The 21,644-nt window shown below is 37.9% G+C and overlaps 1 protein-coding gene across 8 annotated transcripts in view; it reads left to right on the forward strand.

Annotated features, from left to right (window-relative positions):
- The window catches only part of aadat (aminoadipate aminotransferase), a 27,511-nt gene extending 6,608 nt beyond the window's left edge, over positions 1–20,903 (forward strand). For 5 of the 8 annotated variants that reach the window (XM_031899127.1, XM_012960971.2, XM_012960979.3 and 2 more), the window contains 13 exon segments: positions 2,451–2,519; positions 8,474–8,642; positions 10,230–10,362; positions 11,576–11,650; positions 12,334–12,543; positions 13,098–13,163; positions 13,815–13,897; positions 14,345–14,441; positions 15,459–15,520; positions 16,274–16,338; positions 17,519–17,625; positions 18,364–18,465; positions 20,418–20,903. In XM_031899127.1, the coding sequence (XP_031754987.1) occupies positions 2,451–2,519; positions 8,474–8,642; positions 10,230–10,362; positions 11,576–11,650; positions 12,334–12,543; positions 13,098–13,163; positions 13,815–13,897; positions 14,345–14,441; positions 15,459–15,520; positions 16,274–16,338; positions 17,519–17,625; positions 18,364–18,465; positions 20,418–20,471 (1,292 nt within the window). In that variant the 3' untranslated portion in view covers positions 20,472–20,903. 8 annotated transcript variants of the gene reach the window in all.
- Positions 20,904–21,644: the final 741 nt, after the last annotated feature.

Raw genomic sequence — 21,644 nt, forward strand, 5'->3', positions numbered from 1 at the left:
AACCCATTTTCATAAAAATATACTTTTTAATAGTATGTGTTATTGGGTACTCCTAAATAGAAAATTTGTATTTTAAGAAATAAGGGCCGCCTCCTGGAAACTTAGGATTCACAGTGCACACAAACAAGCCAATGGCACATTTACATGCTAGGCCCCATCAGCCAATTAATAGAGTTCTGCCTTTTGCTTCCACACTTCTTACAGTTACAGTTAGAGCTGCATTATTTCTGGCCATGTGATCTCTGAGGGAGCACACAGCCCATCACCAAATGGTGGATCAACGGAAAGTTTGTAAAAGGGAAATATTTACTAAAATATATATTCCAGTTTGGCGAGATTCTTTAACATAATATAAACAATCTGTTGGTTAAGTATTCATTCTGTGTTTTGTAGTTTTCCTTTAAAGAACCAGGAAGCCCTGCTTGAAACCACATTACTATAGAGTTGCAGTACCTAATTTCCTGGGATATATGCTATTGCTCTCTGGATCCCAGTGAAGATGGGGTGAGGAGAGCATTTGTTAGGTACCTAGGAAATCTGCCATGTTTGGTCTCCCTAGGTTCCCTGCAAGGCCAGAAAGGGTCTCTCTGCTTTATCAGTTGGCCAGCAGCATTCAACTAAGAAGGATCCCCTGTATTCTGCTTGCAGCTTGCTTACTTTTGGGTCCCATGATAATTGTATTAAAGGGAAACGAGAAGGAAAGGTAAAAACTAAGTAAGCTTTATCAGAAAGGTCCATGTAAATACAGCCATAAGCACTCACAGAAACACTGCACTGAGTCCTCTATCAAAAGAAACACACAATTTCTTGTCTCCTTTTTTGTAAACATGTTCTTAGGGTATCTGACTTCCTCTCTCAGAAAAATCTTTCATTCCTGGGGCCAGAGTCTGCACAGTTCTCTCCTCTCTCCCCTCTCCTGCTCCCCCCTCCCATAAGAATTCATAAAACTCACTCCCTCCCACCCTTAGGTATGTGTGATCTGAGCTATAATGGCTAGACTGCAAACAAAAAGCTAGGAACACCAAGCTAAAATGGCAGCTGCAATCAGAGAAAGAAGTTTATCTTCTCTCTCTTCATTCAGCAGTTGGGTCACATATTGTGATTGACAGATCCAATATATCTTATGGTGGGGCTCTCTTGTTTCAGGATAATGAAGCTATTATTAATTTTCATTTTCACAATAGTTCCCTTTTGATGTTAATTTTGGACACAATTAAAATGTGCCTATTTAGAACCTTCTTGCAAAAAACCAAGGGGCATAGCTTCAGCATAGTTGTTTTTATCTCTTTTGTTACAATAGGGGTGTGAGTGCCATATTCCTCTCTTTATACCTGTAGTTGTGCTCTGGATCGTGTAAGGCTAAATAGTTAAGGCATGACTGTACAAAGTAACGGACAGTAATAGATGAGATTTACAACTGTAACATAATATATAGTTTGTATATATTTTGTATGTATTTATTAGCCTCTTATCTTGTTTTCTGCTGGAGAACTGAGCTTAGTGAAAGATTAGCCTTCTACAGTAAATAATAAGTCACATAGAGAATCTTTTTCTTGTAGCTATTCTAGTACATGCCCAAGCTTTATCATACTAAAAGTAATAAGCAGTATATAAAAATGGTATTCTGGATACTTAAATGAACCATAAGAGCACACATCTTAAAAGCTCTTAAATATCCTTAATTCTGTTGTGCTATTTATTACATGTTTTTTTATTCTGCTTAACACTTTATTTTGTTCAAGTGCCCAAAATCCAATGAATATTAATTCTCATAGCATGTGGTGTGCCTTGGGCTGCTGGAAATGTTCAAAGGTTTCAGGGATCAAAGTTTAACATGTAGTAGATAACTTACCAAAGTAGCTGGCTTTCCCCAGGTGAAAAAAGTGGTAGGAATAAGGTTAATTAATAATAACCCTGGGTTAATGGCCAGCTTGCCTATATTGCAGCTTGTATATGCACTTCTTATTTCTGTCAACTGGTTATGAGTTTGCTGCTGGTTTTTGATCCTACTATCCTGATATTTCTGCAGTCCCATTAATGCCATTTAGTCATCTGCTTGTGCATATATTGCAGTGAGTTCTTAGCATTCTTGAGGGAGGGGGGAGCAGGAGGGGGGAGACAGCAGAGAGCTGCATGTCTCTGGCACATGAATTACAGACACAACAAATCTTTTCACAGAGAAGTCAGTGCAGCGTTTCTGTGAGTGCTTATGGCTGTATTTACATAGACCTTTCTGATAAAGCTTACTTAGTTTTTACCTTTCCTTCTCCTTTAATACTTTGTATACTGATACCTTAAGTCTGGAACAAAATCATTTAAAAAATAATCCCAGTGCAGGGCAACAGTACATAATACCTAAATTATTTTGATACACTTTCATTATTTGGTGTTACTGTTCCTTTAAATCAGAGAGTTTTCTAATACTTCATGTTTTTTTTAATTTGTTACAGACATGAATTATGCACGCTTTCTCAACGCAGTGAGTGCTGCCAGAAGAGAATCTCCCATAAGAGCACTGAGTAAGCACATATCAAACAAATCTTGATAATGTCAGTGATTAAAATGTAAAGGATTACACCTTAATAATTCTCAAATTTAATCAACTATCATTTGGCAAAGATTCGAAAATATTCTACTCAAGAGAATCCAGATGTGGACCTTGGCACGCTTTAGCAACTAAATGCCACAGCTAGTCCCACTAGTTCTAATACGGAACCTTCTACAGTACCGTGTAAGCAGAGATGGAACTGACTAAAACATTCCCCCCATTCATTAAAACCACTCTAAATTGTATTTAATTTTTATCACTGCAAGGACTGTACTTTATGTCTGCGTGTGATGCTTTATTTTTGGCACTTGCACATTCATTTAATGAGCAGAACCAGCAGAACCGGCTTGACATTTGAATGGGATGTGCCTGAATCTAATGTCAGCCACTACTGCTCCTCTTTTGTCTTCAATGTCACCTGAGCATTTTTACCAACTCTCCTTTTTATAATCATTATTAAAGGTATGGACAGCTATTTATTCTCCTTTTGTCAGTGTATGCTCACTTTGGGAATGTACCATGTTGTATCTTCTTAGAATGGACACTGGAAAGCCATTTGGCAATTTCACTGAACATATGCCCTCTTGGAGCAGCTGTTGTCAATATTAGAGTTTTTCGGCTTGAGAGAATGGCATTCCACTCTTGACACAGTCTGTAATCGCTCAAGTTCTATTGTAGCCATTGTCTTTTGTTCCTTGGATTTTAGACATTAGATATATATTACAGTTTCTCAAAACAGTAGGACAGTCAACTTCTGGTTTTTGGGAGGCTGTTTCTTCTAAATGTGGGTAGGGTACGTCTTACCAACTGGCCTCTTACATAGTTACATAGGGTTGAAAAAAGACCAGTGTGCATCAAGTTAAACCCTTCCAAGTGAACGCAGGACACGCAAACCTATTCTGACCTATCTATGTACTCACGTACATAAACTTTATCCCAATAGCCTTGGTATTATTCTTGTTCAAGAACTCATCCAGGCCCCTCTTATAGGCAGTAAGAGAATCTGCCATTACAACTTCACTCGAAGGGCATTCCCCAACCTCACTGCCCTCACCGTGAAAAACCACCTACGCTGCTTCAAATGGAAGCTCCATTCCTCTAATCTAAAGGGGTGGCCTCTGGTGTGCTGGTCGCCCAAAACTGGACTGCGTACTTAAGGTGAGGCCTTACCAGGGACCTATAAAGAGGCAAAATTATTTTTTCATCCCTTCAGTCATTGCCCTTTTTATGCAAGATAGCACTTTATTTGCTTTCGTAGCCACTGAATGACACTGCATTAAGCAACTTGTTATCTACAAAAATACCCAGATCCTTCTCCATTAAGGATCCCCCAACACACTACCATCTAGTCACTAGATTCTAGTGTATAACTTATATATTATTTCTACCAAATTGCATAACTTTGCGCTGTCAATATTGAACCTCATTTTCCATTTTGCTGCCTAGTTTTCAAATTTTGTAAAATCGCTCTGCAAAGTGGCAGCATCCTGCATGGAACTTATATCTTTGCACAATTTAGTATCATCAGAAAAAATAGAAAAAAACTTTCTATGCCCACCTCCAGGTCAATAATATTAAACAAGTTAAAATGCAAAGGGTAAACCCCTGTGGTACTCCACTAACAACACTGGCCCAATTAGAAAATGTTCCATTTACCACCACTCTTTGTAATCTATCCTTCAGCCAGTTCTTTATCCAAGTACAAATAATATGTTCTAGGCCAATATTCCTCAATTTTATCAGTAACTTTCTGCGTGGTACTGTATCAAATGCTTTAGCAAAGTCCAACTAGATGACATTCACTGCCATTCCAGTGTCGAGGTTCCTGCTCACCCCCTCATAAAAGGCAATTAAAATAGTCTGGTAAGACCTGTTATACATAAAACCATGCACAAACTTATAGTACTGTAATTTGCAATGTATTCAAGAAGCTTATCCCTTATTACCCCTTCCAAAAGCTTTCCTAACACTGATGTCAGACTAACAGGCCTATAGTTTTCAGGCTGAGAAAGGGATCCCTTTTTGAATAATGGAACCACAGTAGCAATTCGCCAGTCTATCGGCACCATGCAGACCTCAGTGAATCCTTTAAAATAAAGTAAAGATGTTTGACAGTCACAGACCTAAGCTCTTTTAATACCCTAGGATGAATACAATCCGGTCCTGGACCTTTGTTTACCTTTACGTGTTTAAAAGAGAAGGAAAGGCTAATAAAGAGTTAATCTCAAGCTGCAGGCATACCTTCAGTTCTCGCAATAGTGCCCTTAAGTCTCCCGATATTTCTCCCATCCAGATGATCAGGAGCCTCATAGCAAAACACTGAACTTTGTAAAGAAAATTCCCATAATGCCTGTCTCCTGCACCAAGACCAAGACTGCTGTACCTGATTAGTTTGTAAGACTGAGGAAGCTTCCTGCTGAATGGCTCAGATCACACATTCCTAAAGGGGGGAGGGGGGGTTCTTAGCATTCTTGAGGAAGGGGGGAGCAGGAGAGAGCTACACAGACTCTGGCACTGGAAAAAAAGGGGACAAGAAATCCTGCTTTTCTTTTAGTAGAGGGCTCAGTGCAGCATTTCTGTGCTTTCGACTGTATTTACATAGGCCTTTCTGATAAAGCTTACTTAGTTTTTACCTTTCCTTCTCCTTTAAGTCTCTTTTCTCCTGAGTGACCCATGCAACAGTAGTTTTATTATTAGAACTGAAGCCTTGATTAGCTGGCTCCTTAGTTGTGTAGACTGATGAAAAGTTAGAGTTCAGAATTTCTGCTTTTTCCCTGTTCTCATCAACAAAGTGACCCTTCTGTGATAATAAGGTTTCCATCCCTTCTTGCTTCATTTTTTACTGTTTACATGTGTAAAAAAAATTTTGCATTCATCTTACTCCTTGCTGCAATACCCTTTCCATTTCTATTTTAGCTTGCTTGATAGCTTTTTTGCATGCTTTATTTGCTTCATTGTACCTGATGAAAGTTTCTGCTGTCCCAGCTAACTTGCAACATTTTAGATATATTCCATTTTTTTCTGTGTTTAACCCTGTGAAAAGCCTTTCCCAGTTGACACATTGCAGAGATGCCCTTATACTGGCAAAGTCTGCAGTCTAAAATCGAGAGTTTTAGTTAATCCCTTATAGAGCTGTCTCTGCAGCATTATCACAAAGGAGACCATGTTATGATCACTGTTCCCTAAATGCTCACCCACACAAATGTTAGAGATGATATTAGATATCACCAGGTCCAACAGAGAACCATGCCAAATAGGTTCTTGAACCGCCTGAAATAAAAAGTTGTCATTTAGCATATTTACAAACCTGCTAGCTTTTTCTGACTTGGCCACCCCAGTGTCTGGATAATTAAAATCCCCCATAATAATAATTTGACCTAGTTGTGAGGCTTATATGGGGAGGTTTATAGCATACACCAAACAAAAATCCCAAATTCATTTTTATATTAACACATCCAAACCCATTATAAAGGCATTTAAGAATCCCAGCTGTTAATCATATATTGCCTTATATTGAAAGTACTTTAACTTCCAATTCAGCTCTCACTTTCCCCCCTCCCTGCTAGCCATCTAATTGTGTAGCCAGTGAATGGGCTTGGGCATCTGGTCCTCCATTCTGGCAGATACACAAGATTTTGGGGTGATACAAAGCTTGGTCTAATAACAGTCTATTTCTTAGGGTGACAGGTCCCCTTTAAGGTTACTATTAGGCTGTTTTCCATTTAATAGAGGAATCCCCTTAGCTGGAGAAACTGGTCTCCTTGCTGTAACAGAGATCAGCACTTGTTAGAGTGCTGTTTAACATTTCAACAGATTAGATACATACATATATATATATATATATATATATATATATATCAATATGATGATTCCTCTTTTTGTTCTGTAAGGTTGAGGGTCATATGATGTCTTCATAATATCCTCAGCATGACTGACTCATTTCTAAAACGCTAACAGGGAGGAAAGATGCCAGTCTTTCCTAAGGTGAATTAGAAAGGCATTCCTCTGTCTTAGGAAGTATACCTTGTTTCCCTGTTTCTTACATTTCGATGCCAGATATTGCTGGACTACCAAATTGCAAACTATTTCATCTTCTAAGCAATGGTTGAACAATTGCAAATCAGCAACACGTAGTGGCCCAGTGTTAAGAGACTAGGGGGCACATTTACTAATCCACGAACGTCCGAAAAGCGTCCGAATGCGTTTTTTTCGTAATGATCGGTATTTTGCGATTTTTCGTAAATTGTCGCGACTTCTTCAAGCTCTCAATAAGAAAGTTGCGACAATTCGCGAAAGTCGTAATGCTATGAAAAAGTCGTGACAATTCTCGAAAGTTATAATGGCAATGAAAAAGTCGCGACAATTCTCAAAAGTCATAATGGCAATGAAAAAGTCGCGACAATTCACGGAATTTGTACTTACTATGAAAAAGTCGCGACAATTCGCGCAAGTCGTACCGGTTACGAAAAAGTCGCAACAATTTACGGGAAAGTCGTAACGGCGACGAAAGAATCGCAAAAAATACGAAAAAGTCGCAAAATGTTTGTTTTCCAATCCGAATTTTTCTCATTCGGATTCGTGGATTAGTAAATCAGCCCCCTAGTCTTCCAGAATTGGAGCTATGGCATAAAATACTTTCAGTCTTTTAAAGTTGTTGGGCAGGTCTTGTTGGTCCTGGTCTTTCCCAGTACTAGTGCCAAGTCGATACTGAGATGGAAGGCCACACTTTCACACCCACACATATGGCCTGGCTGTTAAGGGTTGGGAGACAGGATAAGTGCATCTTCATTTATGTTAAAAAGTGTAGCAAATCTATTGGCCATTATTTTTTTTTCTCACTTTTAGCCTTTAATGGCTTTATGATTTAAATAGCTTAAAGGTTTGTCAGCATATTTATAACTGTAAAACCTCTGCTGCAATGGAATATTGTACATTTAATATATTTTTCCCAAATAGTCTAGCATTTCAGTGGGGAAATGGAGTTCACATGCATCGCGATCCTTAGCATAAAGGCTTGACACATTCCATTTGAAAGATGTTAACAGAAGGCAGTTGAAATGAACATTAACAACTTGGATTTCATTACTTGTGCTGTAAAAATGTGATTGCTGACCTCCAGCCCAGTAAATGTATGCTGTAAAAAGTGGCAATTTAATTTACATAACAGGCTTTGCTGTGCTATATGTGTCCCATGCATTTGCTTTGGAAGAATAACCTTTGATTGATTTTCTCTGGAGAAACATATTACAATACACAGCTTTATTTGCAAACAGGCACATTTAAGCCCATGCCACTGTATTTTAATAGTTCTTGGAATATGCTAGATTTTTATGGGCAGTAATAACTTTTATTGGATGACCATAAAAATAATTCGAAGACATTATACGCATGCTACCAAGGTCTTAGCTGTGATAAATGCTCAGCAGTCATTTAGAAATTACAGTATTCTGAATCTATAAATATTTTTTTATCTTTGCTGTTCACCCTCGAATTATATCACACTAATGGTCTTACTTATTTAACATCTTCTAAGGGCTTAAAGCCGCTGACACTCAGGGGACAATTTATCAGTTAACAATAAATGTTAGCAATAGTTACTACTTGCAAAATAATTCTCTGAATCCTTGCACCTTTCCTATGAAACTCTCACAGTTCTATCTTCCACACTGACACTTTAGGGCTTATGTATGTCCACAAGTGTAGTTGAGGTCCCCACAATTTTCAGTTGATAAATGCAGATTCCCTGGCCTCCTGTTTCATTAGTAGTTTAGTATCTATAGTAGTGCATATACTTTTAAGTAGAAAATGGGTCACAAAAAAAAGATTTCCAGAACTACTTTCAGCAGTGCTACTGAAGATCTAAACCATGTTTTGTTTGTTTTTTCCATTCTGCTCTTGCAAATAATTACACCTGAACCCCTGTAGCTGATCGTTTGGCAACGTTGCCACCATCTGTGATATCTCTTGCCGGAGGAGTTCCCAATCCAGATACTTTTCCTCTGAAATCAGCCAGTGTGAATCTGAGTGATGGAACGAAGATTGATATTGGGTCAACCTTGATGAAGAGAGCTCTACAGTATTCAGCAACAGCTGGGTAAGCTCTCCAGTATAGAGCAACAGCTGGGTAAGCTCTCCAGTATAGAACAACAGCTGGGTAAGCTCTCCAGTATAGAACAACAGCTGGGTAAGCTCTCCAGTATAGAGCAACAGCTGGGTAAGCTCTCCAGTATAGAGCAACTCCTGGGTAAGCTCTCCAGTGTAGAGCAACACCTGGGTAAGCTCTTCAATGTAGAGCAACTCCTGGGTAAGCTCTCCAGTGTAGAGCAACAGTTGGGTAAGCTCTCCAGTATAGAGCAACTCCTGGGTAAGCTATCCAGTGTAGAGCAACAGCTGGGTAAGCTCTCCAGTGTAGAGCAACAGCTGGGTAAGCTCTCCAGTGTAGAGCAACAGCTGGGTAAGCTCTCCAGTGTAGAGCAACAGCTGGGTAAGCTCTCCAGTATAGAGCAACTCCTGGGTAACTTCTCCAGTATAGAGCAACGGCTGGGTAAGCTCTCCTCTGAAATCAGCCAGTGTGAATCTGAGTAATGGAACGAAGATTGATATTGGGTCAACATTGATGAAGAGAGCTCTACAGTATTCAGCAACAGCTGGGTAAGCTCTCCAGTATAGAGCAACAGCTGGGTAAGCTCTCCAGTATAGAGCAACAGCTGGGTAAGCTCTCCAGTAAAGAGCAACACCCGGGTAAGCTCTCCAGTAAAGAGCAACACCCGGGTAAGCTCTCCAGTATAGAGCAACACCCGGGTAAGCTCTCCAGTAAAGAGAAACACCCGGGTAAGCTCTCCAGTAAAGAGAAACACCCGGGTAAGCTCTCCAGTATAGAGCAACACCTGGGTAAGCTCTCCAGTATAGAGCAACTATGTGCAGACAGTCAATAATTATATAATATGAAGCCAATGTGAAAGAATTCATTTATTATAGAATACATTTATTTCCTTATGTATTTTTGTTTGTTTGTCTTTGTCAGGGTTATGCTTTGTTTATCTCCTAATCAGTGGCATTACAGTTAAGGGAAATGACACACCACGCAGTGCAGCTACTTTCCTCAAGAGGCAACTTTAGGCTTTTTGCAAAGTAGCTCCTTATGTTTCCCCACTGGCAATTTGCATTTTAGGTTTTGGGAAAGCATTTAAAGGAGATTAGTTACCTGTGGTAGAGGAGGTTTATTGCGGGCGACTAATCATCATCATTTCCTTTCTGGGGGGCCTTTCTGGGGGCCCTGACTGGTTCAGTCAATTTCAGTATGTGTGTGGAAAATGATTATCTTATATCTATCAATCCTTTGCAGATTATGTCACTGTTGAAAATTTAGACTTTCCCTAGAAGGGTCATATTGCCTTCCAGTTTCCTATGAGGTTTATTAAGGGGAAAAGTTGGCCAACATTGTCCATCTTGTTCAGGCTTGCTGATTAGGACTCATACTGATTAAATTTAATGACATGTAATAAGGGCTAAACTTTCCCTCCAGGGTATGTGTCCTAATGCGGTTGTCTATACATTTGGTCCAGCTGACAATAATGACAGTCAATTTAGTCTGCAATTCGCATAAAAACTCTGATCTAAACAAGTCCTTATCTGATGTTTAAGATTAAGATTTTTTATGTATATTTATTTTTCTTTTTAGAGTTCCGGAATTAATTACTTGGTTAAAAGATCTTCAGAAGAAGTTGCATAACCCACCAACAATGACTTACAGTCCTGACAAAGGGAAAATGGAGCTTTGTGTAACCTCTGGCAGCCAGGAGGGACTCTCTAAGGTAAGTGTTTAGCCTCATTTCCCAGTGCCCAATTGCAAACCTAAATGAAGAATTACACTTATTAAATTCTTGTCTTTATGATTTTATGTTGTAAGTAAACTAAATGCATTTCTTATGGATCAGCTAGCAGGCAGGTTTAACTTAGACAAAAAGTTTGAACTAGATGGACATGTATTCTTATACAATAGAAAAGTTTGACAAGAAAATGCAAGTTTGAAGGCCAATAAAGATGTTATTTTGCATAATGCTTAAATGCCTAGCTGCAAATATAATTGCTAATTGAAGGACAAGGAAAGGCTTAAACACTAGGGGTGCTATTTCTTTAGGCAAACACCAATCATTACAAATTGCTAACATTAGATTCTCTTTCCTGGAAACTGCAGTAGTACAATTGCACCTCCATCTTGCCTTCTGTCCCAGGAATCTGGGGCCAATGATTAAAGGACATGTAAAGACTACATTTTCCTACCATTTATATAAGTCGGACACCTCTCCCCCACCTGAACCACATTATTTCTACTGCAAAATTCCCCTCTGTTTGCCAGCATGATCACATTTTCCTAAAACAAATAGCAACTTTGCGCAGGTGGCCATTTTACCTCTGTACAGAGACAGTTTTACTAGCAGTTACCATGGGGCTATCAAAAAAAACAGTTGCAGGCCTTATTTGTCATCCCCAAAGAACTTTTTCTTGCTTGTGAGGCTCACCAACACCTTTTACATTTTAGTGTGGCTCATGAGTAAAACAAAAGGTTGGGGATCACTATTAACCTTTGAACAACAAGGGTGGCATACATTTTTGTGGGAGGTTTACATGTCCTTTAAAAACCCCAGTTATTCCTTCACAGGATCATATAAATGAAGACTGAAACTGTAAACTGACCAGTAGCTGCATCATAGAAGCCAGGGGGAAAATGCTAAACTAAAAAATGTACATTCACATCTTAGTATTGTGTTGGGTTAGACAAATACATATTTTAACCTTTCATTACACTTACTTTGGTGAACATCTTTGCAAAAAAGAGTAAATTCTCATTTTTACCAACCAGCTTTGCAAAAAATTTCTGTTGCTAGTGTCTGTCCTAGTCTTATACTTTCTCTCAACAAATAAAATAAAAAACCGCACCCGAAGAAGATCACCCGGTGTTTTTGAGCATATACCGATGATCATATATGTCTATGTTCTGTTTGGTAAAGTAAACCTCTCTTGCAGGTATTTGAAATGCTTGTAAGCCCTGGGGACAATGTTCTTTTAGATGCACCAACCTATTCAGGAACAATTGCAGCGGTGAGTGGGTTTTTTTTTATTGAAATATAGCTCTTATAGTTCCTAGACATTCTTTCTTATGTGTGGTTTGTATGATCATACATCCCTCGTGAAGGCCACAGATATGTGACTAAAACAATGGATTGGTTGGATGGTCCATCAAAATGTTGTTTGATAAAAGACCATTGGTACTTCATTCATTTGTATAAAATGTATTATACAGGTATGTTAAATTTACTAAAGCATATTCCAATACAATGATGTTTTGGGCTTAATATGTACACCAGAGTATTCAGGGTAAACCCACATAGCCCACAGCAACTCTTTGCAGATAGTGCGCTAACTAGACCCAGCAGCTGTGCTAACCATTGCACCACTTTCTATTAACATTATAACAGGCTGTCAGTGTACATAGTAACAGTTATATTTGCAAATGTTTCCATGGCAGCCTGGTGGTGCTTTGTATGTGGGTACATTTTGGCTTGTATAGCATCACATGCACATTAATGGACCCTATTTACAATATAGTGACATATATACCTGTACATGCACGAGGAAAGTACAATCAAAATGTGCAAGTGAGTAATAATAAAATACAATTACACCATGCATACTGATAACATTTTATGTTATAAGGGATCATTTGTGCATGTAATTATTTTATATAATATTGGTAATAAATAATGATATGTTATGGTTAACAGCTTAAACCATTGGGCTGCAACCTCATTGGTGTTCCAACTGACCAGCATGGCATTGTACCTCAAGCACTTAAAGATATTCTTTCAAAATGGAGTCCGGAAGATTCAGGCAAACCAGAAAAGAAAAATCCCAAACTCCTATATACAATTCCAAATGGTGGTAACCCAACTGGAGCCTCTCTTAGCACTGAACGTAAAATCGAAATCTACCAGGTATTTCTGCAAGATGCACATAAAATATCAGCATAGCCATTGTTTTTGGGGTTTTATCTCTGGTTCACACCTTATAACCTGCTGTGTGTGTTGACTTTATTTTTTATGTTGTATACACTGTGTAGTAGTTTTCGCTAATGTGACTTTGCTATTTAATCTGTTGTTAGGGCACTTCTTAGCCAGTCAGAACTCTGGTGGGGTGTTCTGTGTTGCTAAGGAATATTAGGCAGGAATATGCAGGTTACATTTGTCACCTAAATACAAGAGTGACCAAGCATAGAGTTATAATTATGTTTTTACCAGGAGTTTTCATTTGAACAGGTGTGCAAGTAACATCTTACAGCAGAACCCCACTTTCCAAGGGTTGAGGGTTCCACTTAAAACAATATACAAGCTTTGGTCATTTTTTGCTTTCTTGTTCTGCCCCTAATATCACTTTAAATGTAGTTTGCTAGGTTATCACTGATGTGTGTATGCCGCCCAAGTTCTGTTAAAGCTTTCTTATGGTGTTAGGGTCTTGTTATCAACTTACAGTGTTTATGTTATTTTTTCAGCTTGCTCAACAATATGATCTAATTATTATTGAAGATGACCCCTATTACTTTCTTCAGTTTAACAAGGTGAGCATATTTATCTATAGGATGTTGTTGCACATTGCTAGGTAATTGATTCTGGTATATGTCAATATAGTAAGGTGAAACCCTCTCCTTTGTTGTTTGATACCAGTTATTCATCTGTCTGCTACTGGTTACCAAAAGACACGCTACCTGGCAAAGCCATGAGATAACAGCAGACATAATTTGAAAGGGTGCAAAAGAAATTTTCACAAACGTAAGATAGGTTGAGAGCAACCAATACAAACCTCCTGTATAGGAGCTAACACAGTAAGCAGTAAGAAATATAGTTAAGCATGGATAAGTGCCAAACTTTTCAATATGTAGCCATTGTTGTAGTACTACCCAGTGAAATGTTCAAAATATGAAAGTCGCTGTCCCCAGCTACTCCTACGAAAGCACTGGTGAATCACCCTCCCTCACATTCTACTTACTCTTTAGTAACCAGTATTAATCATTAAAGCAGAGAGGAGCATCATTTCAGAGCCTAAAATGTGATGCGTAACTAATAAAGCTAGGTCTACAGTTAAACCTGCTTCTTTGAAGCTCCTCTTAGCTTTGATTTGTACCATTACCAAAATATTTAAAATGTTTTTCACTGATTATTATATGTTTGCACACATATATAAAAGTGTTACATCTTGCTTGTCTCCTTAGGAGTTTGCCCCTTCTTTCCTTTCAATGGATATTGATGGTCGGGTTATCAGAGCTGACTCCATGTCAAAAATCCTGTCTTCTGGGTAAAATTATTATTATCCTATTCCTGTGAAGTGTGCTTCCCTTGCTTATAAAGAAAAGGAGATCCCTAGTTATACTGGGTTAGCTGAGATCACTATAAACAGGGTGATAAAATAAATATACTGTTTCAAGATCTGGCTAATATCTATCTTCACTTATTATGAAGTAACATACCAGACCAGAATGCACACTTGCTTTTTTAATAACATTGGCTCATTTATGGGAGGACTACATGTCATATGACTGGTTGTAAAATATCTCACATGTCACATTGTCATTAATGTAGACAAATTCAGAGTACTAAAACCTTTCGTAAGAATAGTAAAAGATGTTGCATCTTGTTGTAAAAAATCCTCTTTGAAGACGGTCTCGGTAGATGATGTGGATTCTTGAACTGTACATCTTATTATCACTGTATATTGCCATTACTTTTGTTTTAATTTCCCTAGACTAAGGATTGGCTATGTAACAGGTCCAAAACCACTCATTGACAGAGTCATTCTGCACATGCAAGTCTCAACAATGCACACCAGTGCTTTCTCCCAGGTAACAATATATAAAATTCAGTTAGCAGAATTCATGGATTGCAGTTTTGTCATCTACGATATATGTGCACTGGAGGGATCTGATTGAAACCATAGCTACCACCATAGCTTTTGTTTTTTGTAAAAGAATTGTGTTTTGATTTTGAAATAAAAAGAGGAAAGAAAAGATGAAAAATATAGCAATGTAACACTATATACTGTAGTTTCTCCACAACAATATTTTATCCATTAGCATTAAAAGGGTTGTATATTCACAAAAGTTGCAAGAGTATAAAGCAGGGATCCCCAACCTTTTTTACCTGTGAGCCACATTCAAATATAAAAAGAGTTGGAGCGCAACACAAGCATGAAAAATGTTCCTGGGGTTACACATAGGGGCTCTGATTGATGATTTGGCATTCCCTATGTGGACTGGCAGCCTACAGAAGGCTCTGTTTATTTTTTATGCAACGAAATCTTGCCCAAAAGCCAGAAATTCAAAAATAAGCGTATGCTTTGAGGCCACTGGGAGCAACATCCAAGACCACACAAATAATACCACAAACCCCACTATACATTATTATATTCAACTTCTGGGGGCTGTAGGTAATTACAAATTTACTTCTGTACTGAAAGAAGTTGCAACTGTGTCTTTATCATATATTTCCTCTACTTTGCAGAGTTATATATTCCTGTAACTTCAGAAGTGGGGTAGATTTCTTCACTGGAGGAAGGCATTTCAGTTGAATATAGATCTAGAGAACATATCAAAGCTACCATCATTTTGGGGAGTCACTAGTATTTATACTCCTGACAGAGGCAGAGCAGGGGGCATGGTCTTGGCAGATTATGTGCTGGGCATGTTGTTATTATGTGACAGAGTCATCTTTGACTATTTCTGCTCTTGTGAAGCCATTTTACCTTCCTCACCTTAGCATCGTTGTTTAATGTTTTTTGGCAGTAGCTGTTTTTCTTTTTGTTTGAAAGGCACCTTTTTTCTTAATAAACAGACAGACAATTAATGGAAGCTTTTTTTCAGATTTTAATATTGGAGTTGCTCAGTAAATGGGGAGTAGAAGGCTTTATGGAGCACATTGAAGGGTAAGCCCTAAAGTGTATTTCAATTTGTGTGCCTGTGGCAAAAAGTTACATTTTGTGAATAATTACTGCTCAGGATATAGTTTTTTTGGCAGTCTGGAAATAATTACAATTAACAGGAAACCTACATTTATAAGATACAGGTTAGAGATCATTAGAAAACACAGTAATAGCTCCCTGTTACCTATAATTAGAAGCAATCTACAGGGATCCCCTGCAGTTTAATGCTGCAACATTTTCACTTTAGTCACACAAGTAAAAACAGAGTGTACACAATGTGTATTATTACACTCTCTCTAACACTCACTTTCATTTATTTAGATAAACAAATTAGAAAATCACCTTTATTTTGCCATCTTATTCTGCTATATAGTACTGAAGGAATTAATTCTGTGCCAGTCTCTCCCAAAATTGTTCTACACTCATGACAGGACATCTCACCAATCAGTTGTTTTTTTTGTTCTACTTATTGTACATTTTCCCTTATAATGTGGCTTATACTTAATAAAGAAATGTTGTGTACTATACAAAATATAACTTGTCCTCCAGTAATTGTGCATTTAAAGATAACTGTACTTAAAGATGTTCTTGCTGAGTTGTTTATAGTCATTCCTACTTTCTCATAGTATCTGCATTAGACATGCCAACGGAAGATGTAAAAGCAATTATTCATGATGCTTCTATAAGTACAGATATTATGTGAAAATGCACACTGGATTTATCTTGTCTGCTTACAGTATTTTTCGTTGCTTTCAGTGTAAAAAAGTTCTATCAGACTCAACGTGATGCATTACTTGCTTCTGCAGAAAAGTGGCTAACAGGTTAGTTTACTGTTAACCTTAAAAAAGCTGACTTCCTGCTTTGTACATCACCTAAGCAATCATTCGTCACTGTATATATGAATGGGATGTCAGGGGCAATTCTGCAATTCTACCCCTCTATGTTAACCCTGAGATGGCCTTCCAGATGCTGACCCCATTATCCTCTGCGCTTACTGCTTCTTCAGGAGTGAGAAAACCACAATTGTGCTCCCTGCATTGCAAGAGACAAATTTTCTATTCAAAAAACTGAATTTCGGAAAAGTAGAGAGAGGACAAAAAACTTAATAAAACATATATATGTCAGTTATTTATGTAATTCTTATTTTTGTTGTTCTGTTAAGCTGTCTACTCACATAGCAGTGTGTTTAACTGACCCAGAAAAGAACTGATTTATCACTTGACACCCTAGTAGTACACCTTTTTCACTAAGACAACACTCTATTATTCTTAACAGCTATACACTGCTAAAAATAATATCCCACAATGTAGCTTTCCCCTAAATCCCTACACACGTCTCCCTTAACTTGAACATCTTTTAGGACTGCCTTGTATACGCCAGCCAGCATAAAAATCCTACACAAGGTGCAGGGCGAAGCAATGCCCAGACCCTTGCATGGAATTAATAAGCACAAAGAAGTGCAATTTTGTGCATTTTAGTTTTCTAGCACCTGTGTCTGGGTCATTTGTAAATATCATGTTTCATCTGCAAGCAGTACCAAAGGGAAGATTATATTTGTGTACCAGCACAAACACACTTACCATATTAGTGTTACCAACAGCATAAAAGCAGAGCCAGTCATTGTGTATAAGCGAACAATGCAGAACCTAAACTAATGTAACCGCAGAAGACATAGACCATACTGGTGTGCCAACATAACAAGGGCCGTGACTCCCAGCATTAAATAGCACAGTGACTTTTAGAATTACATATCACCGTAATGAATGGCACATTGACCCACAGTATAATGTCAGTACAATGACACAGTGACCCAAAGCATTAAATAGCACAGTGACTCACAGAATTAATAATGTTAATTATCATTCATAAGAACATTGCCACAAATAACTGGTAGAAAATAAATTGTTTGTATTATTACTTCCAAGTTGCCTCAAACCATTGTTCTTTTTAGATCTTGCATATGTTTTTTCATTAGAAATATGTATTATTTTTATCTTACAGGTTTAGCAGAATGGCACAGCCCATCAGCAGGTATGTTCTTGTGGATTAGGATCAAAGATGTGCCAGATACCCATAAAATGATTATGCAGAAAGCAATTAGTAAAGAGGTAAGCTAATAGAAATGTGGTTCATTTTTGTGAATTCCGTAAGACTATAATAAGCTCTACATACACAGACAAGTATAGTTACCTTTTCACTGCTCTTCATATTGCTCTATGCCTATGCTGTTACTGATTACACTTGGTTAAACAAAAGGAACATAAACTAATTGCTTTTGGTTAGAATGCAAATACTATTGACTGTGTAAGACCCATCTTTGCCAGTTTGCCAGAGGAAACATAGTACTACTAATGGTGTCTGTTGTAAAAAGGCTAAGGTACACCTGTTGTTAGAATGACCTATTGTCTTGTAACATACACTGGCCAATCCTACAGTATCCAAATGATTGGCCTGTGGACCAAACACTGGCCAAATTTGCACCTGGGCAGTAACCCATAGAATCCAATCAAATGTTTTACTTTTGTTCATTGTTCAACCTGCAGCTGGCTGATTAAAGCCAGTTGCTGATTGGTTGCTATGGGTTACTGCCCATGGGCAAGTTTGGCCAGTGTTTGGAGCTCCAGTGTCTGAGAATATCATATGCAGGGCGTAGTTGTAGTGAGAGGACCCCCATAATAATACTGTGTTCTGCCAAGTAACATTCGGTCTGGTACTAGTACTGGTGGTCACCAGGGCTAAATTTTTATAACTGGGCACATTTGTTTGTGGTCAGCAACTTGTAGCACGCAATCAGTAATTGTCTAGATGCCTGGGTTTTACTGACTGAGTGTTATTTATACTTGCAGATTCTTCTGGTTCCTGGGTCAGCATTTAATCTAAACAGCGCAGATTCCAGTTCATATGTAAGAGCCTCTTTCTCACTGTCCTCTCCAGAGCAGATGGATGAAGTAAGGAAACAGAATTCATATTAATTTATTCCTAGGTGCTGCCAAATAATTTTTGGTTTTAAAATTCATATTGGCTTGATTTCAGCAGAACTAAAACCAAGGCCCACCCTTTAAATACATGAAAGAGTATAGTCGTGTTATGGTTTTGGCACCCATGGTCAAATTACATGTTTTCTGTGTATGTGGTTTGTTGTATTTCTGTTTGTTGTTATGCTAAATAATCAGGGGTGCTGCTGCCATAAGGTGAGTCGAGAAACTTACCTAAGGCGGCAGCAGCCCACATGTTACCAGGGGGCCAAAAAGCCACTCCTGGTAACTTCAAGAGCTGAAATTCCAATCAGAATTTTACCTCTGCTAATGCAGAGAAAACAATTGCACTGTTTGCACTAGCAGCGTTTCCCCAGCAGCAGCATCCAAAAGGCCACTTTGGGCAAGGGCCCCTGGAATGCCCTTGTAAATAATAGTTTGCCCTTCTTATATAATAAAAAGAAGGGAATACAACTTCTGTAGGGAACAACCAAGGGACTGATTTAAAACCCTTGGGAATGTTTTACTGTGAATTAGCTATCTGCTTTGTAAAAAAATAGCAAACAGATAACTGGGTCACCCCGTAAGGCTGCTGGATACACCACTTAAGTAATTTATTGCATAAGATATAGGAATTGAAATCCTTTTTAATAAACCTGGTTAAACAAAAGGAACATAAATTAATTGCTTTAGGTTAGAATGCAAATACTGTTGACTGTGTAAGACCCATCTTTGCTAGGTTGCCAGAGAAAACATAGCACTACTAATGGTGTCTGTTGTAAAAAGGCTAAGGTACACCTGAGGTTATTTATAGATGACCTGTTGTTTGCTAATTTTTACCAAGCAGATAGTTACTGCACTGTAAAACATTCCCAATGGTTTTATATTTACCAATGTGCTTTCTGCTCTGTAACATTTTGTATCTGGGATTAAGGATTTAGATGGGTATTAGTGCAGAGTGCTGCTGCTCAGCACTAATACCCCATAGGAAATGAATGTGTTTAATGTTCAAAGCAGGCCTTAGTGAATTGTCGGGCAGCTTGCAACATCTCAGGCTGAAGTATGCAGCACAACACTTAGATAGGCCTGAGATGTTTGGAACCAAGCAGGATCAACCGAGAAAAATGCCTGTTGGTAGTTCCCCTCAGGCTTGGCCCACTAAACAAGCCTGGCCCTAGATGTCCAGTTCCCAGTGGGCCCCAGGTATGCCGGTCCAACACTGGAACCAAGTTCCACAGTCTGATGACCCAATGGTACAAAAATACTGTTGAGGTAGAATAAAGAATGATTCTGTTAAAGGAGAGGGAAATGTAAAGATACTGGGGGGCACTCCCCTTTTTTTTTTTTTTTTAAGAAGAGGAGTGCTAACCCAGGGTTACAGGTAAGTGAGTAGAATCATTAGGGGGTGTCAACTTGGCTCCACTCAGTGATTTTATAGTTCCCTTTCTTTTAAAATAAATAATAATTCTACATCCAAATTTGCAGATTCATTTGATGTTTAACTTTGTTTCATGCAGAGGCTATGTTTCTTTTCTTTCTATTCACTGCATTTTTTTCCAACACTTCTCTGCATAGTTCTAATTATTGTGACAGGAGGGGTTGTTTCTGTTGTATAGTATAGTGAGCTAAGGCTTAAAAATGTACATGTTTTAAAATCTAGGCAGATTATGTATTTGTTATAAACTCTCTGTGTTCTGTATGCAGGAATTCATGTTAAAATGAAAGTTTATTACGAATCTGGTTAGTTTTTACCATGTAAGAAGAGCTGATCATGTTAATGTTTATGGAGCACTCAGGAAGGCTTAGAGTCCTTATTTGGGCAGCTTGCCCTTAAAGCAATAATTAAAAAATATTGTTAATACAGTTTGATTTATGTTGAAACTTTTAATCTGTTAAATTGTTAACAATATGATTTTCTGGATTAGGGTTTCAAGAGATTGGCATCCCTCATTGTTGAAGAAACAAAGGCAAGAAGCTAAAGGCTAAATGGGCACATTTTAAAGAGATACTGCCATCAGAATACAAAGTATTTAGTTTTTCCTGAATAAATTTTATCATTTTGTTGCGTGATCTTCGGCAAACAATTTTACTTCACTTCAGAAAAATAATTCTAGCAGTATTACTCCAAGTTAATAGAATGGACAAAATACACATACCTCATCAAAGTCTAGTGTAATATTGGGAGATCCACAGGGTCACCCCATAAAGCTGCTGGATACACCACTTAAGTAATTTATTGCATAAGATATAGGAATTTAAATCCTTTTTAATAAACCTGTGAAAATGCCACCTCTCTATCTGTAATGTTTATGTATAATATTTAAATAATATCAGAGTAGCAGTTAAAACCTCACAAAGTGCTACGTTAAAAGACTGCTCACCATAATAAAAATATATATTGATACAAAAAATATTTGTGGTTTTTATTAACAGCTAGTGGAACTTCAATATGTATATTTAGTATAAAGAGAAGAGTAGGATTGGTGGAACTAAGAGCTTACAGAAGCCCCCCAGTAATCTGTTATCTGCAAGTACATACTTTTATCAAAAATCGGTTCTTATTTACAGATTTAAAATCATAAAATGACTAAGATACTGTACAATACCCAAGTCATGGTTCACCTCATGTGGTGCTACTAAATAATTAACTCTGATCAGTTTTCATAAGATGGCACCTTCCTGTTAGAAGGTACAGAGAAGTTCTTTGGCATAAATGAAAGTGACTGTTCATCTTATATGGAACCTCAATATAAAGGACAAGGCTGACTACTCTGAAGTAGTTTTTGATTTGCAGAAGGCTGGTGTTTTGGTCCATTACCTGTATATCCATTAGGGATTGACGTTTTCTTGCTTTCCTATTTGTAGCTAGGCAGCGGCAACTGCATTTGTAATATCATTGGCACATCTCATATGCTATTGAGTGTCTGGTCCATCCATAAAACTGAAGTTAGCCTAGTTAGCCTTAGCAGAGATGTTTGTGTGAAGGGAAAAAAGAATCAGTGAAATATATCCAGACATACTTTACTTACAAACATGTACACTGCATGTGCTTGGAAAGCCCAGATTGGAATATGTACATCTGTTATCCTTCATCAAGCAATGATTGTAAAATATAAGGATATTAAAAGTCACCAATCAGCTCCATGGTCATA

The sequence above is a fragment of the Xenopus tropicalis genome, chromosome 1 (genome assembly GCF_000004195.4).
Source record: "Xenopus tropicalis strain Nigerian chromosome 1, UCB_Xtro_10.0, whole genome shotgun sequence".
Taxonomy (NCBI): Eukaryota; Metazoa; Chordata; class Amphibia; order Anura; family Pipidae; genus Xenopus; species Xenopus tropicalis.